Source organism: Lathamus discolor, chromosome 21 (genome assembly GCF_037157495.1).
Source record: "Lathamus discolor isolate bLatDis1 chromosome 21, bLatDis1.hap1, whole genome shotgun sequence".
Taxonomy (NCBI): Eukaryota; Metazoa; Chordata; class Aves; order Psittaciformes; family Psittacidae; genus Lathamus; species Lathamus discolor.
The window spans coordinates 3,391,564-3,407,140 of record NC_088904.1 but is presented as its reverse complement, the minus strand read 5'-3'; the positions used below and the strand labels follow the sequence as shown (position 1 = coordinate 3,407,140).

Sequence of the window (15,577 nt, the reverse complement as noted above, 5' to 3'; positions counted from 1 at the left end):
CCAATGGCACGGGGCGGGGCCGAGGGGTGGGGGAGAAGGGCGGGGGCTCCCATTCATCAACCGGCGCCCCGACGGCTGCCTTGTAACCCCGGCCGGGGCCGCCCGTCTGCGGTTGCGGGGCGGGGGGTGCTGCATGCTCCGGTCCCCACCGGCTCCTGCGGCGTCAGGGCCTGGCTCCTTGGGCAGGCCTGGAGGAGAGGCGCGGGGCGCGGGCCTGAGGGTGGTGTCAGCTTGAGGCGCGGAGCTCGGTGCCGGTTGGGACGCTGGGGAGCGCCGTGTCCCAGCGCCGGCCCCGCGGGGCTCCGCTCCCCTCCCGTCCCGTCCCGTCCCGTCCCGTCCCGTCGGGGCCGCCGCTGGCCGGCAGGGGGGGATGCGTTGCGCGGCCGCGCTGCACCATGGGAGTTGTAGTCCTTCGCCGGCGGAACTACGGTTCCCGGCGTGCTTTGCGCGACGGCTGCGCAGAGCGCGGGGCATGGCGGCTTAGCGCGGCGGGGCATGTCGCTGCTGCGGGCGGCGCTGCCGGGCCCGGGCCGCCTGCGGGGCGCCGGTGAGCGGCGGGGAACGGGCCCGGGGCGGCCGGGGGGCGCCTCTCGCCCTCCGGGGCGGAGCCGGGGCTGGGCGGCCCCGCAAGGCCTCACCCGGGGGCCCTGCAGGGCTGACCCGGGCACGGGTGCACGGAGCCCTCCGCCGGGCCGGGCCTCCGGTGGCTTTTGGTCCTGGGCCGCTGGCACTGTAACAGCGGTGGCCGCGGGGGGCTCTGGGGTGCTGGGGTCCTGGCACCCCGTGTTGGGGCTTGGGGCGTCCCTGGGGTCACGTCACCCGTGTGTGTGTCCGGTCCCCCCCCCAAGAGGTCAGGGGTGAGGGGGGGTCCCTGTCCCCGTCCCCAGCCATGGCGTGGGGCAGCGAGGGCTGGAAGGGGCGAAGCCTCCTCTGAGCTCCGGGTCTTGGTGTTTTCCCACTGCAGGGATCCCGTGGAGCATCCTCCGGAGCTACTCCTCTGCCAGCGCCAAGAAGGTGAAGAGGAACGGCCCCTGCGAGAGGACGGAGCTGCTGCAAGGTGGGGGAGCTGCAGCGTCCTGGGGGTGCTCCCAGAGCCTTCCCGCTCCGGGTAGAACGCGTTCAGGAGCGGATATAGCCTGAGCAAGGACGTGGGGCTTGCCATGGGCTTCCTGCTTACCCTGAGCACGTTCGGCCCTGTCCTTAGGGACCTGGAGGCCATTTCTACCCCCAGGAAGGGCCCTGCAGACTGACCTGGGACCTGCTCTGGCTTTGGGCTCGCTGCCCTGGTGGGCTGAGGCTGTGAGGTCCTTGGAGAGAGGCCCAGGGAAGCGGACAAGCATGGGCTGGTGTCCTGTCATTGCGGACCCCGGGGTGGGTGCTAGGACCACGGTGATCCAGGCAGCTGATTGCTGGCCAAGGAGGGGAGAAGTCCTGGTGTGGAGCCTCTTCTCCTGAGCATGTCCCTGGGACCAGCAGGTTGAAGGAGGTGATCCTGCCCCTCTACTGTGCTCTTGTGAGACCTCACCTGGAGCATTGTGTGCAGTTCTGGTGTCCTCAACATAAAAAGGACATGGAACTGCTGGAACAAGTCCAGAGGAGGCCACGAGGATGATCAGGGGCTGGAGCACCTCCCGTATGAAGACAGGCTGAGGAAGTTGGGGCTGTTCAGCCTGGAGAAGAGAAGCTACGTGGGGACCTCAGAGCAGCCTTCCAGTACCTGAAGGGTGGCTATAGGGATGCTGGGGAGGGACTCTTTGTCAGGGACTGTAGTGACAGGACAAGGGGTAACGGGTTCAAACTTAAACAGGGGAAGTTTAGATTGGATCTAAGGAGGAAATTCTTTCCTGTGAGGGTGGTGAGGCACTGGAATGGGTTGCCCAGGGAGGTTGTGAGTGCTCCATCCCTGGCAGTGTTCAAGGCCAGGTTGGACAGAGCCTTGGGTGCCCTGGTTTAGTGTGAGGTGTCCCTGCCCATGGCAGGGGGGTTGGAACTGGATGATCTTGAGGTCCTTTCCAACCCAAACTATTCTATGATTCTATAAGGTCCTGGGACAGGACAGGGCCTGTGCTCGGGCTTTGCATCCCTTCCCTAATCCCCTCTTCTGTGTTCCGTGGCAGTGCTGAAAGCTCGGGTGAAGCAGCTCCAAGCCACCAATGTCCCAGAGGTGACGGTCAGCAAAGTGGAGCTGGCCCCGCTGGGCGATGCCAAGTACCAGGACCCGCTGCAGGAGGTGGTGGCTCCCAGGGAAGGCAGGGAGAGCCCGGCCAGGGTCAGCAGCTGGGTTGAGAAGCTGAAGAAGGAGGCGCGCATCCAGCAGCTGAAGGTGGAGCAGATGTTGCCCACTGCTGCCTCCAAGCTGGCTCTGGGGGCTGAGGTCAAGGACAAAGCTCAGGGCAAGGTGAAAGTCAAAGGTAAAGGCAAGAAGAGCCTGAAGACCCCAAAGACTAAAGTGGTTGCAGGCTGGAGCCAGGGCCACGCTGGCTCGCACGGTGTCCATGCCCATGGGAAGCCGGCGGTGGCAGCAGGGAAGGAGGCTGTGAAGGTGCCAGGCCAGAGGATGCTGGATGACAAGGAGAGCAGCCAGTTCAGGATCCTGCAGCAGACCATCCAGTCCAACCTGGAGTGCTTCCTGTTCCTGCAGCAGCCAGAGGAAGCGGAGAGGCTCCTCCTCATGTACCACAGGTCCTCTGCAAAGAGAAAGGTGTTGAATGTCAGCGCATACAACGTCGTGATGCGGAACTGGGCAAGAAAGGTACTGACCTACTGGCTTATGGGTTTCTGGGTGCCTGGGGGGGACAGGGCTCAGGAGGAAGAGCTCCGTGCTCGTAGAAGCAGTGGTCACACTTTGTCACATCTGCCTTCAGCAAGGGTGCCAAGCTTCTGCTGGGAGGGATGGAGCTGGTAGGAGCCCTCGGATCCCCGCGAGGTGGCTTTGAGGGGATGGGGCAGGATAGATGGGGCTGAATTTGAACAGGAGCAGAGGGGTGTGGGGCTGCTGGTGCCTGAGCCCCCAGCCCCGTTCCCTTCGCCTCCACAGGGCCGTCTGCAGCGCATCAACCACCTGTTTTCCATGCTGGAATCTGCTGGGCTCCGGCCCAACCTGGATTCCTACGCGGCAGCACTGGAGTGCTTGGGCCGGAACCCCTTCTGCGTCAAAGCCATCCGGAGGTAACGTGGTTCTGCTTCCCTCCCCTGGCATGGCGCAGGGTGCTGAGAGCCTGGCAGAGGGGGGCTGCTGCTCTGCTCCCAGGCGGTGGGGTCCCCATGGAGGCCTGGCTGGTGCCACTGTCCCTGTCCTCCTTCCAGTGTCACCCAGCATGGACTGGGCCAGTTGGCAGGTGGGGCTCTGGGCTCTGCTGCACTTCAGATCCAGGAGGATGTGATCCCAGAGCATCCTCTGTGGGGCTGGGCAGTGGGAGATGGTGCATGAGGGGATTCTGCCCCCCCAGCAGTCATGGGGGCTGCGGGGAAGGGAGCTTCCAGCCACTGTTCCTGTTGCAGCCCTGCCAGGGTGCTCCCATGCCCTGGCCCCCAGGCTGGGTGCATGAACCACAGTGCCCAAGCTGTGCCCAGCCCCATGGGTTCCCTCCTCTTGGCTGGGGCTGGAGAGGGAGCCTTGAGGGCTCTTTGGGGCTGAAGGAACCTGCATCTTCCTCCTCAGCCTCCCCATTGAGCATGAAGGTGAAAGCTCAGCAACGGTGTGGGCTGGAGGGTGAATGGTTTGGTTGCTCTCACCTAAGGCTGGTGACCTTGTGGGGACAGGCTGGAGGCAGCCCCCACCCCAGCACCTCCAAGAGCTGGCTCCTGCCTGTGTGGGGAGCAGGGAGAGCTCCCACGTTCTGCAGGACAGCATCCCTCTGTCAGCCTGCCCTCCGGCGGTGCTCCTGGAGCACTGAGGCATCAGCCTTGGGTGGGTGTCCCAGTTATGCCCCTTTTGCTGCAGGGAGGCATCAGCTTCATCAGGAATCAGTTACTGCAAGGAACATGCTTTGAGGAGTGTGTAGGGGAAGGGAAGAGGCATCCCAGGGCAAGCGCATGGGGCACATCCAGCTCCCCAGCCCTGCCAGAGCCTTCCCAGTGAGTGTGAAGAGGCTGCACCCTCCTGCCGCTGCCCCAGCATGAAGGGCGGCACAGAGGAAAGCTGCTGGGAAGCACCCAGCATGGGGAGGCCTCCCCAGCCCTCCTGGCGTGGTCTGGGGCTGGGGTTCAGTCTCCTGCCCTGTGCTCAGAGCTCATTCTTGATGGGTGCCCCGCTTCGAGGTCCAGCTTTGGGAGAGGGTTTTGCTTTTGTGGCTGCCAGGGGTTTGGGATGGGGGGGGCTCTTCATCCCATCGAGGGTCTGGGTGATGCTGCTTAGGGCACATGTGAGGAAGGAAAAGCCTGATACAGTCGGGGCTCTTGGATCCTCTGAAGGGCAAACCCCATCTGTGTCCTTCATGCTTGGTCTTCTGCTTAAACCCCTTGTTCCCTGCCCTGTGATGTGCTGCTTTCTGTGCACAGTCCCTTGGGAAAGCGCTGACCTGTTTGATCTGCCCTTCCTCAGGTGCATGCGGCAGCTGCAGCGCGATGGCTTCCACGTGGATGAGCTCTTCCAGAAGTGCCTGTTTGAGGAGGATGAGAAGGAGAAGGTGCTGAAGGCCATCAGGATGGTCCATGCCAACTACCAGCTGCCCCCCACACCCAGCCCAGAGACCTGCAAGTCTTCTCTGCTTCAGGACTTCTACTCCAGGGTAAGCCCTGGAGCTCAGGGTGTCTCTGCAGGATGCTCCAGGCTCCCTGAGGCCAGCCAGAGGCCTCAGACCTGTGGACCCAGAGGTCCCAGCAAGGTGCCCTCAGAGGGGCCTTGTCCCATGTGCCTCTGGCAGGGGAGCTGGGAGAGTGAGCCCATCTTCTCTTTAGGGTGCCTGGAGGGATGCTGGGGAGGGACTCTTCGCCAGGGACTGTAGTGACAGGACAAGGGGTAACAGGTTCAGACCTAAACAGGGGAAGTTTAGATTGGATATAAGGAAGAAATTCTTTCCCGTTAGGGTGGTGAGGGGCTGGAATGGGTTGCCCAGGGAGGTTGTGAATGCTCCATCCCTGGCAGTGTTCAAGGCCAGGCTGGGCAGAGCCTTGGGTGCCATGGTTTAGTGTGAGGTGTCCCTGCCCACGGCAGGGGGGTTGGAACTGGATGATCTTAAGGTCCTTTAACTATTCTATGATTCTCCCTCTGGCTTTTGGCACTTACTGGTTCGCTCTGGTTGCAGGAGAAGGTGGTGGCGTACCCCAAGCTGGATTTCTCTGTGCAGGAGCTGCAGGAGTGCTTTCAGAAGCAGCTGGAGCTGGAGATGAACAACACCGTAACCATCGAGTCGGTGGAGTCGAGCAAGCCTCTGACCCCACAAGCCATTAAAGCGGTAAAGCTCAGGGAGTGATGGGGCTGTAGGTCAGGAGGGAAGCGGGGACAGTCCAGCCCTCAGGACCTGTGGGAGGCAGCTTGAGGAGGGGGACAGCTTCCTAGTGACACTCTCACCACAGCATTTCAGTCTTACTCCTGTTCCTGTGCAGCGCAACCTCCTGGCCACCCTCCGTTCCCAGTGGCACGACTCCATCCTCCAGGCCCTGCAGAAGTCAAAGCACAACATGTCCAAGCTCAAGACAGCATCAAAGTACAATATGCTGTACCCCTACCTGTGCCTGCTGCCAGAGGAGGAGTACGTGGGCATCATGCTGCAGGTAGGACCCTGCCCTGCCCTTGCAGAGCCACAGGAACAGGGTGCCTGGATGGCCAAAGGGCTGCTGCAAAGCACCTTTGTCCTTGGGCCAGCAGAATCAGGACACGAACCTGCCCAGGTTGTTAGGTACAGGCTCTGCTTCCTGTGCTGAGCAGCCACTGAAGCCCCTGCTCTGTCCTGGCCGTGTTTCCTTCCTCATCATCTGCTCAGCACCATGGGAGTGGGCATCTTCCCATGTTCCCTGCACAGAGGCTTTAACTCCCGCTTTGTCTCTCTGCTCCATCTTTCTGTTCTTCCCTCCTTAAGACCCTCTCTGCCTTCCCCTTTCTCAGATGCTCAACACCCTGTCTCCACAAGGAGAATCCCTGGCTGTCTTGGCCAAGGAGCTGGGCTCCAAGGTCTACGACAGATACATCACCCGGAGGAAGCTGTGCAGTGGTCAGCTGGAGAAGCTGCGGGTGGTCTATGAGGGCTACATCCAGCTGCTGGCAAAGGATGGCCAGGTAGGTGTTCCTGGGACAGGAGTGGACCTGTGGGCTGCAGCAGCAGAGCAGAGATGGGACAAAGCAGTTTGTCCACCCCATCACAAGCACAAGGTCTGGGTTCTGGGAACTTGCTGCTGCGGAGGCCACCAGAACCAGTAAGGCCCCATTTAGTGCCTGGCAGGGCAGGGGATGGTGTGTGGGGGTGAGATGTGAGCACAGGGATTGGTGAGAGGAAGGGATGTGCAGTGCCACTGGCCTGGCCTGTAGCAGCAGCAGGTTCTCACTGCTGGTCACATCAGCAGTCCTGGCCCCAGTGCCTCTGTCAGGGAGGACCTCACAGGGGCACACAGACAGGAGGGTCCTTCTCCAAGCCACATAGATCCCATGCAGCACCCCTCCAGGAGCAGCATGGCTGGTCCCTCTGCTTGACCCAGTTTTCTCCTTCCACCTCCCAGCCTGCCAAGTACTTGCCACGGGAATACTGGGAGAAGCTGGTGGCAGAAGCAGGCTTTGGGCCTTCCCTGAAACTGAAGGACTGCAGCTGGTCCTACATGCTCCTCATGCGCCTGGGCATGCACATGCTGGAGCTGCTGGTGCAGTCTGTCAAGATGCCCAGGAACATCCTCAGCCCTCGCCTGGAGTCCAGGCTCATCCCTGCCCTCTACCACATCTACTCCTTCCGCAGCAGTTGTCAGGTGAGCCTCATGCTGGGGTCTCTCGGGATGTGCAGGTCAGCTCTGCGTTGGAACCAGGCCTTTGCAAAGGCCCTTGTCCCTCCCTGCTGCCTTTCCTGCTCAGGGACACTTTGAGGAGCCCCTGGTTCTGTGCAGTGTCCTTAGCTGCTCCTTACGTCGTGGCTGACTGGCCACATGCTCTTCCAGAGCCCTCACCTTCGCCTCTCTGGTTCATCTCTTCAGGTTGGGCTCATAAAGCCCCATCCCATCTTCTGTCAGATCATGTCAGACGCTGCAGAGACCATGCTGACCTTTAACTCCTCCGCCATCCCTATGCTGTGCCCCCCAGTGCCTTGGACCTCCCCCAGTTTTGGGGCCTTTTTCCTGAGCGACACCAACTTGATGCGCTTTGTGGATGGGGCCATCCAACACCAGCTGCTCCTGGAGCAGTGTCCTCTGGTGAACCTGCACCCCGTGCTGGATGCCCTCAACCAGCTGGGCAACTGCGCCTGGAAGATCAACCAGCCAGTGCTGGATATCATCATCTCCATCTTCAATGACAAAGGCAATGAGAAGCTGGACATCCCACCACCCGTCTCCGAGGCCCCCAAGCCTCCTGCTGCTCCCAGCAATCCCTCTGCCTTGGACAAGGCCCAGAAGCACGAGTTGTTGCTGTGCAAGAAGAAGGCAGCTGAAATGCACAGCTTGCGCATGGATGCGCTCTACAAGCTCTCCATCGCCAACTATGTCAGGGACAGGGTGTTCTGGTTTCCTCACAACATGGACTTCCGAGGCAGGACTTACCCTTGCCCACCTTATTTCAACCACCTCGGTAACGATGTCATTCGGGCCATCCTGCTCTTTGCAGAGGGCAGACCCCTAGGGCCCAAGGGCCTGGACTGGTTGAAGATTCACCTCATAAACCTCACGGGGCTGAAGAAGAAGAACCCTTTGCAGGAACGCTTGGAGTACGCCAATGAAATCATGGAGGAGATCCTGGACTCGGCTGATCACCCGCTCACGGTACACAGGGAGCTCTTGGGGTGGAGTGGTGGGACCCCTGGCAGGCTGGAGGCTTCGCCTGGGAAGCAGGGAAGTTCATCTGTGTTGGAGCCTGAATGGGAATTATCTAAATATGCTAAGGAAAAAGGGATCAGCGTCCTCCTTAGTTTCAGAGGAGACCCAACCGTTCTTTTCAGAGAGGACAATAGAATGGAAATCAGATTGGTTTTGAAACAGAGATGGTTTGAAAGGTACCACTTCGAGAGGAAAAAGGGAGACAAAGTGTTGCAGAGTTCCCTAAATAACACGTTTCTATATGAAAACATAAGGAAATATATGGGAAGTGGAGGAATGGTGGAGGAGGTGCCTGGATCATTGTGTGCCGGGAGTGCAGGGGCTCCTGCCTTTGCTTTGGGGTGCCACAGGAGCACTGCCTGCTCCTGCCAACGTGTGTTTTCCTCTTCCCAGGGCAGGAAGTGGTGGATGAACACGGATGAGCCCTGGCAAGCCTTGGCATGCTGTATGGAAATCGCGAAAGCCTCGAGGTCCCCGGATCCAGCAGCCTACATCTCCCACTTCCCAATTCACCAGGTAGGAGCCCAACAGATCTGTGTGGCTGGGCTGGGGGAGGGAAATGGGCAGGGTGAAAGCATCCAGGTCTCCAGTGCTGCGTTACCTACACCATGACCAGGCTTCCCTAAGGATGGGAGCACAGTCTGGAGGCAGCTGGGCTGGAGAACTCCAGTAACTCGCTGCTGCGGGCAGGCAGTAGTGAGCCAGGCAAGTGCTGCTTTGGCTTTCTGTGGCCGGAGCACAGCCTGCCTGGGAGAGGGCTGGGCCAGTCTCACCTTCTCCAGCCACAGGCTGAGGGCTGGAAGCCAGTCTGGCCCCGCAGGGTGGGATGAGGTGAGGTTTGTGGCAGCTCCTGCCTCTGATGTGCTCGGGGCTGCACTGAGGCTTTGGGGGTCTCTGCTCCCATTCGGAGGCTGAAGATACAGACGGGAGGGGTGGACCTCTGGAGAAGGGCATGGGCACAGAGCTGAGTCAGTGCCGTGGCTGTCACCATGTGCCCTGTCCCTGCTCCTTGTCAGCTGTGCCCATGGCTCTGAGCAGGATGAGTGCAGGCACTGTTGGAAGGTGTTTGTCCTTCCCAGCCAGAGAGAGGAGCTTTAGCCATCACTTGGGCCTCTCCCAGCAGCTCTGCAGCCAGTGCCCAGCCAGCTATCTGTCCACACTGATAAATCCCCTTGCTGCATGGCAGACAGTGATGAATTGTTTTCTTGGGGAGAGGTTTACTCATTTATCTCATTAGATCAGATGGCCATAACGAAGCAGGGAGGCGGGGGCGGGGGGGATGAAGGGGGCTGTATTCTGCCAGCAGCAATGGTCTGGAATATGTCTGAGACAGTCCAAACTGATACTGTTATGACAACAAGAGATCAAGAGAGCAGCCGAGGGGGTGTTAATCAAACTGAAGCAAGGACTTCTTGTGGAGGACACCTCAGCCTCTTTCCACCTGAGTCATCAGCGCTGGGTTAGCAGAGGCAGCTCCTCTGCTGCTGCACCGCAGGGCTAATGCCCAAGCACTCCCAGTGCTCAGCTCTGCAACTTGCTGCACTGCAGGCTGTGGGGAGGAGGGGAAGAGGAGAGGAGGGTTTGATCCTGCTGGCAGCTGCAGGCTCCCCTGGACCAGGCACAGGAGGAGCAGGGCTGGTCCAAAGCAGCAGCATGTCTTCTGTTTGGTGCTGTCTGGGGAGCAGCAGGACCTTCCCATTCCATTGTTCAGGTCCTGCCTATCCCATCCGGGTCCAGGAGGACTGTCAGGGCAGCTGCTGTGATGGATGGGTCAGTGTGTCCTTAACTGCAGCTTTGAGCCAGGGCTGGGTTCTGTCAGAAGGATCATGGGCAGCTGTGGCTTGCTGAGCGATGCTTGCCTTGCCCTGCCTCCTCCTTCCTCTGATGCTGGGTTTTCTGAGGCTCTTGGGGCTTCTTTTAGCATCCGAAACCAACAGATCCGTTGTTTTCCACATGCCCTGGCTTTCAGTGTTGCCACAGAGCTCTGATGTCTTTGGAAACCCACAGAAGGGGCAGCGTGCTGGGAGGGTTTCTGGTTTCGAGCCTCACAGGTAGCAGTAGTTAGGGCTGAGACCCAGTCAGAACTGGCCAGAAGGAAGATGGAAACTGCTGTGGCCCAGGCAGCTGCAAACCTGGCTGGAGAGAGGAGGGAGAACAGTAATGCCGTTGGCTCAGGAGGTTGTCTGTGCTCCACCCACACCCTGACACCTTGCTTCCACCCTCAGGATGGCTCCTGCAATGGGCTCCAGCACTACGCAGCTCTGGGCCGGGACCTTATTGGTGCCATCTCGGTCAATCTGATGCCCTGCGATGTACCCCAGGATGTCTACAGTGCGGTGGCCCAGCAGGTGAGACACGCTGGGGACACGAGGAGGTGTCCTAGGACCTGCCTCTTGCTGCTGATGCACAGTGGTCACCTCAGCTCCCAAAGAGAAACGATGGGATGAGACCAGTGGACAGAGGGCTGGGAAAGCATGAGCTGGGTCAGAGGCAGCTCTCCTTCTCCACATGGGAATCACCGCAGCAGCTGCAGTGGGGATCAGGCTGGAGATCATAGAGGTGGCGATGAGACATCCCTTGGATTTCTGCTGTCTTCTCCTGAATGAAGTCTATGAGAATTAGGGTAGAGAAGTGAAAGAGAGCAGAGGATGTTCTTCATCTCTTGGTCACGACTAGCCCACGGGTTATGGGATTTCCTTCGTTTGAGCTGGGTAGGAGGGAGTGGGGAGGGATTCAGCCCTTGGCACTGCTGCGAAGTCTTCAGCTTTCTTGGCAAGGCATGATGTGAAATGAGTCTGCTGGGAAGCGTGTTGGGATCTACCAGTCTCATTCAACTGGCATTGAACCCCTGGCTCTCCCTTCCCGGTCTCAGCATGCCTTATCCCAGCAGCAGAGGGCAGGAGGAGCATGTTTTCCTCTGACTTCTCATTGGGGGTGGCTGAGGCAGGAGAACCTGAGTCCTGAGCCACTGTCCTGATGCTGTGTCCTTGCGGTGTCCGGCACCAGCAGCCAAGGGACACTGCTGAGGCAGCAGTGGAAGGTTCTGTGGCCTTATCTCTGAGATGCAGATGCTCCTGATCCCTTCTGCAGATGCTCTCTGTTTAAGCAGGCCTGGTGACAGTGGGCTGCAGGGTTTCTGGTGGCCCTGCTCCCCACAGGGCTGACCTCCTGGGGGCTTTCCCTTCCTCAGGTGGAGGAGTTCCGGAGGAAGGATGCTGAGAATGGGGTGAAGATCGCTCAGGTGCTGCAGGGCTTCATCAGCCGTAAGGTGGTGAAGCAGACGGTGATGACCGTGGTCTATGGGGTCACCCGCTACGGTGGCCGCCTGCAGATGGAGAAGAGGCTCAAGGAGATCGATGACTTCCCTGAGGTACCAGCTCTGCCCTGGAACAGGCTGGGCTCAGCTCTCAGCCCCTGCTGGGGGAGGCACCTGCACTGGGGGGGGTTCTCTCTTCATCCCCCCAAACCTCAGCTAAGAGAGGGATTTGCAGGACTGAGCCCTGCATCCTCCAGCCTGCAGGAGAGCTGCCTGCTGGCACTGGTGGGTGGGCAGGGATTCTCCCATTCATCCTTCTGGGGCCCAGCTTGGTTGTGTGACAGCCTCATGGGGTTTCAGTTCCACGAGGATCTGTGGCTGTGCTCTTCCATCTGAAGTGGCCCTTGTCTATAGCAGAGCTCTTGGAGGCTTGTTCCTCCTGACGCCTGTTTCTTCTTGTGTGACCCCACTCTGGGTCCTTGCTGAGTGGGTGCTTTGCTGTGGCACGATGGTGCTGGGAGTGTTTCTGCTGCCATGTTGCACTGCAGGGACAGATGTGGCAGCGAGAGCCTCCTGCTCATCCCGGGATGTCACACAGATCAGCGTGTCCTTGGACAAGGAGCCGTCTGAAGTGCTGATCAGAGCCTCCGTCCAGCACAAGCCCCAGCCAGCTGCCTGCAGCAGCTCGAGGCTTAACACGGTTTGGATGGAGGCGATCTTGAGGCACAAGGGAGATGCTCCTTTAGCTTACCCATCGCTTTGCTCCATGTCTTTTGCTGCCTGTGCCTGACCCCTCACTCTGCCTCTGGTCTGTGCAGGAGTACTTGTGGGAAGCGTCTCACTACCTCGTAAAGCAAGTGTTCAACAGCATCAAGGAGATGTTCTCAGCGACTCGAGATATCCAGGTAAGGTACCTGCTGCCTGTTCTCTCTTCCTGCCTTTTCTTCTTTGCTGGCCCACCCATACATAGAGCAGGGGGTGCTCCATGGGGAGAGATGGTTCTTCTGGGTCCTGGCCTAGAGGGGATCCTCATGTCCCAGCCCAGAGGTGTGGGATTGTGCCTGGTGCACAGCCAAGCTTCCCTGTAAGCACTGGACTGTCAAAGGCAGAGTCAGGGTCACCTGTGCTGGGAGGGGATGGGGTCTTCCATAGTAACTCCAGCCGCTTCCTTCTGCTGCAGAACTGGCTGACAGAGAGTGCCAAGCTCATTGCTCAGTCAGGCCAGACGGTGGAGTGGGTCACACCACTGGGTCTCCCCATTGTGCAGCCCTACTACCGCTCCAGGCCCACTGTGGTAAGTGTGTGGTGTGCAGGAATCACCCACCCTTTCCTCCGCCGTGGTGGGGAGCAGGGAAAGGACAGCCATGCTCCAGGCAGCAAGCTAAAGCCCAGCAGGTCGCCATCAGGGTGGTTCTGTGTGTGCAGGCACATCCTGCAGCCTCCCTGCAGAGCCTGGAGCGGGTGGGTGCTGCTGAGGAAGCGCTGCTGCTCCCATCCCACTCAGGCAGCTGAGGCACGGGCCCATTCCCTGCTCCCAGGAGCCTTCCCGGGGCTCTCGTGATTCAGACTCGCTGCTCTCGCCTCCCACATGCTGCTGCTCTGACTCACAGCTCCCCTCACAGCCACTCACCTCCAGCAGCCCTTCCTGGAGCCCTCGCAGGGTGAATCAGCTGGGAAATGGGGGGCAGGACGCCTGGCAGCATCCTCGGGAGGGGACTGCTGAGTGCCTGGTGACTGGGATGCCCTGGAAGGGTTCCTTATGGCAGCCAGGGAGGTTCCCTGCAGAGCAGGAGCATGGGGCAGTGCAGAGGGAGGGCTCATCCCCTTTCTCTCTCCCTGCAGCTGAACTGCAGCATGCAGAACCTGAGTGTGAAAAGCACCTACAGCAACCAGTAAGTATGAACCCATGGTTGTGACTGCGCCCCTGCTGTCTCCAGCCTGTGCTCTGGGGACAAAGCCTTCCCATCAGTGGAACCTGCCACTGAGTACCAAAGCTCCTGTTACAGCCCTGAGCTGCAGAAAACTAGCTGAGGAGTGGAGCCCTGTGCCAGGGCCCTGCAGGGCTGTCCCCATCAACCCCAGGTCCCGTTTTTGGCCTTGGAAGTGCCTCAGCTCCTCCCTTCTCGTGCTCTGTGCTGCAGGAAGCCTGACACGGTGAAGCAGAAGAACGCCTTCCCACCCAACTTCATCCACTCCCTGGACTCCACACACATGATGCTCACAGCTCTGCACTGCCTCAGGTAGGGAGCTGGAGCTCTTCCCCAGCTCCAGGATCACTCTTTACTGGGAGAACATTGCCAGGACAAGGCATGTGGTGGGGGAAAGAGGTTTTCCTGGTTGTGGCTCTTTGGGTTTCCTGGCAGAGAGGGGCTAAAGGGGGGCTTGGGGGGGGTTTGCTCTCCCTGAAGATGTGCAGGTGCTGTTGCAGGAGCCCTCCTCCTTGTGTGGCCCTTGCTCACGTCCCAGCATAAAGACCTCAGTGGGGCAGGGGACATGGCAGCGGGGGCTCTCAGCACTGCTTATGGCACCTTCTGCTGCCTCCCAGGCAGGGCCTGACCTTCGTCTCGGTCCATGATTGCTACTGGACTCATGCAGTCACCGTGGACGTGATGAACCAGGTAAAAGTGGATCCTCAGGAGCTGGGATCCTGCTGATCCATCCTCTGGGCCCACGCCAGCCCTTCCCTCCTCGGGGCTTTGCTCCAGGGGCTGATGGATTTACCCAGCTTGCTGGTGGTTGCAGGTTTGTCGGCAGCAGTTTGTGGCTCTGCACAGCGAGAAGATCTTGCAGGATCTGTCTGCGTTCATGCTGGAGAAGTACTGCAGGTATTCCCTCAGCCCCTGCCCAGGGCTGCTGTGGTACAGGCGCCGGACGTGGGTTGCAAGAGCCAAATCCTGCTCCCATGCTCATTTCCTTTCCTTCTGGTTCATCCAGCCCTGACAGAGAGACTACAGCCCCCTGGCAGAAGAAACTGATGGAGCAGCTGTCGAATGTCCCCAAGACAGGTAGGAGCATGGGACAGGACTGGAAGTGGTTTGGAGGCAAAGGGAGTGAGATGGGGATTTGGCCCCCAAAGTCACTGGGCTCATGGGGTGTCTGAAGCTGGACACAGCACTAAAGCTGTCCTTTGAGATGGGTGTTCCTGCCTGTACTGCACTGCAGAGCCATGGGGCAGAGCCTGCAGCAGCCCTGGGAGCCATCCCTGCCTTCCCCTGGGCTTTGCCCCAGACTGAGCCAGCTCATCCCATCCCCATCTTGTTCCTCTCCCATCTGTTTCCAAGCAGGAGGCATTTGCCTGGAGATGGGAGGGAGGCCCTTGGCATGGTAATTGCCAGGATCTAGATGATACACATGCAATGGGATTGAGGCAATTAGTTTAACTCTTCTAATCTCTGGGCCCTGCGTCTGCCAGACCATCTGGCCAACCTTCGTTGTGCCTTTGCCAAGCGGAGGAGGCCGCTGCTCCCAGATCCATCAGGAGGGGTGGCAGCTCCTGAAGCCCTCCAAATCCCTCTTGACCTGCCCCCCCCCCCTGCATCTGAGCTGGTTTTATGAAGCAGGGCTTGGGGCAGCTTCTCCTCTCTGACCTCTTCTCTCCCTCCTTCCCTCAGGTGAATTCAACCTGGAGAATGTGATGGATTCCACCTATTTCTTCAGCTGAGCCCCAGCAGCCAGTGGGGCCCTGGGCTGCCTCAAAGGCTGCGGTAGGCACTGGCCCACAGGGCTCCTCTGTCCTGCATCTCATGGGGAATGCGGGTCCAGCTGCCAGCACAGCCCCACTGCTGCTCCCCACCGAGGCTGGGGCACGAGGAGCAGCTACAGAGGGACAGGGCCTGTGCCTGTGTCCCAGGTCTCCACCTCTCTGCTGTGGATGCTGGTGGATGGGATGTGCCCCCCCCATCCATCCTTCCCCACCAACAGGGTGCAGGACCTCAGCTCCATGGGGTGGGTGCTGCTCTCCAGGCTCTGCTGCTGCTGGGTGCTCTCCCTGCTCTCCAGCCGCTGTGGCTCCTGATCTTCAGGGATGGGATTTGCTTCTGCTCCCGGGGTCTCAGGCAGGGAAAACCACTCAGGGGGGGTGGAGGTTTACGATACTGTAAATAAACGGGGTTTTGAAATAGCAGCTGGGACCTGGGCCCTTCTTGGCATCTGAAGCCCTGGGCTCTCAACACTGTGGTCCTGGGGATGTGGGGCTCATGGCCCCAGCCTGCTGCTGTTCTGCTGCTTGCCTTCAGTTCCTCACAGAGGCACAGCTGCAGCGGCTGCATTTCCAGCCCTCTTCACCCCAGGGCTGCGTGTTCATGATGTGTTTGCCCCAGCTCTCAGCTCAGCCCATAGGCTCCCCTTTGCAGCCTGCTCCTTCCCCGCTGG

At 59.8% G+C, this 15,577-nt stretch overlaps 1 protein-coding gene across 2 annotated transcripts; it reads left to right on the top strand.

Moving 5' to 3' along the window:
* Nucleotides 1-450: 450 nt before the first annotated feature.
* On the top strand, nt 451-15,329 carry POLRMT (RNA polymerase mitochondrial). Of its 2 annotated transcripts, XM_065699908.1 has the most exons (21): nt 451-547; nt 965-1,057; nt 2,118-2,752; nt 3,038-3,168; nt 4,544-4,730; nt 5,247-5,396; nt 5,548-5,715; nt 6,047-6,217; nt 6,655-6,894; nt 7,117-7,896; nt 8,344-8,466; nt 10,176-10,298; nt 11,141-11,320; nt 12,025-12,111; nt 12,387-12,500; nt 13,049-13,098; nt 13,348-13,446; nt 13,752-13,824; nt 13,949-14,031; nt 14,141-14,211; nt 14,818-15,329. In XM_065699908.1, exons 1-21 carry the CDS (start codon nt 496-498, stop codon nt 14,865-14,867), a joined length of 3,660 nt encoding a protein of 1,219 aa, XP_065555980.1. In that variant the 5' UTR covers nt 451-495; the 3' UTR covers nt 14,868-15,329. The 2 variants fall into 2 exon arrangements, with proteins under 2 accessions (XP_065555980.1, XP_065555981.1); XM_065699909.1 differs by lacking the exon at nt 12,387-12,500.
* Nucleotides 15,330-15,577: the final 248 nt, after the last annotated feature.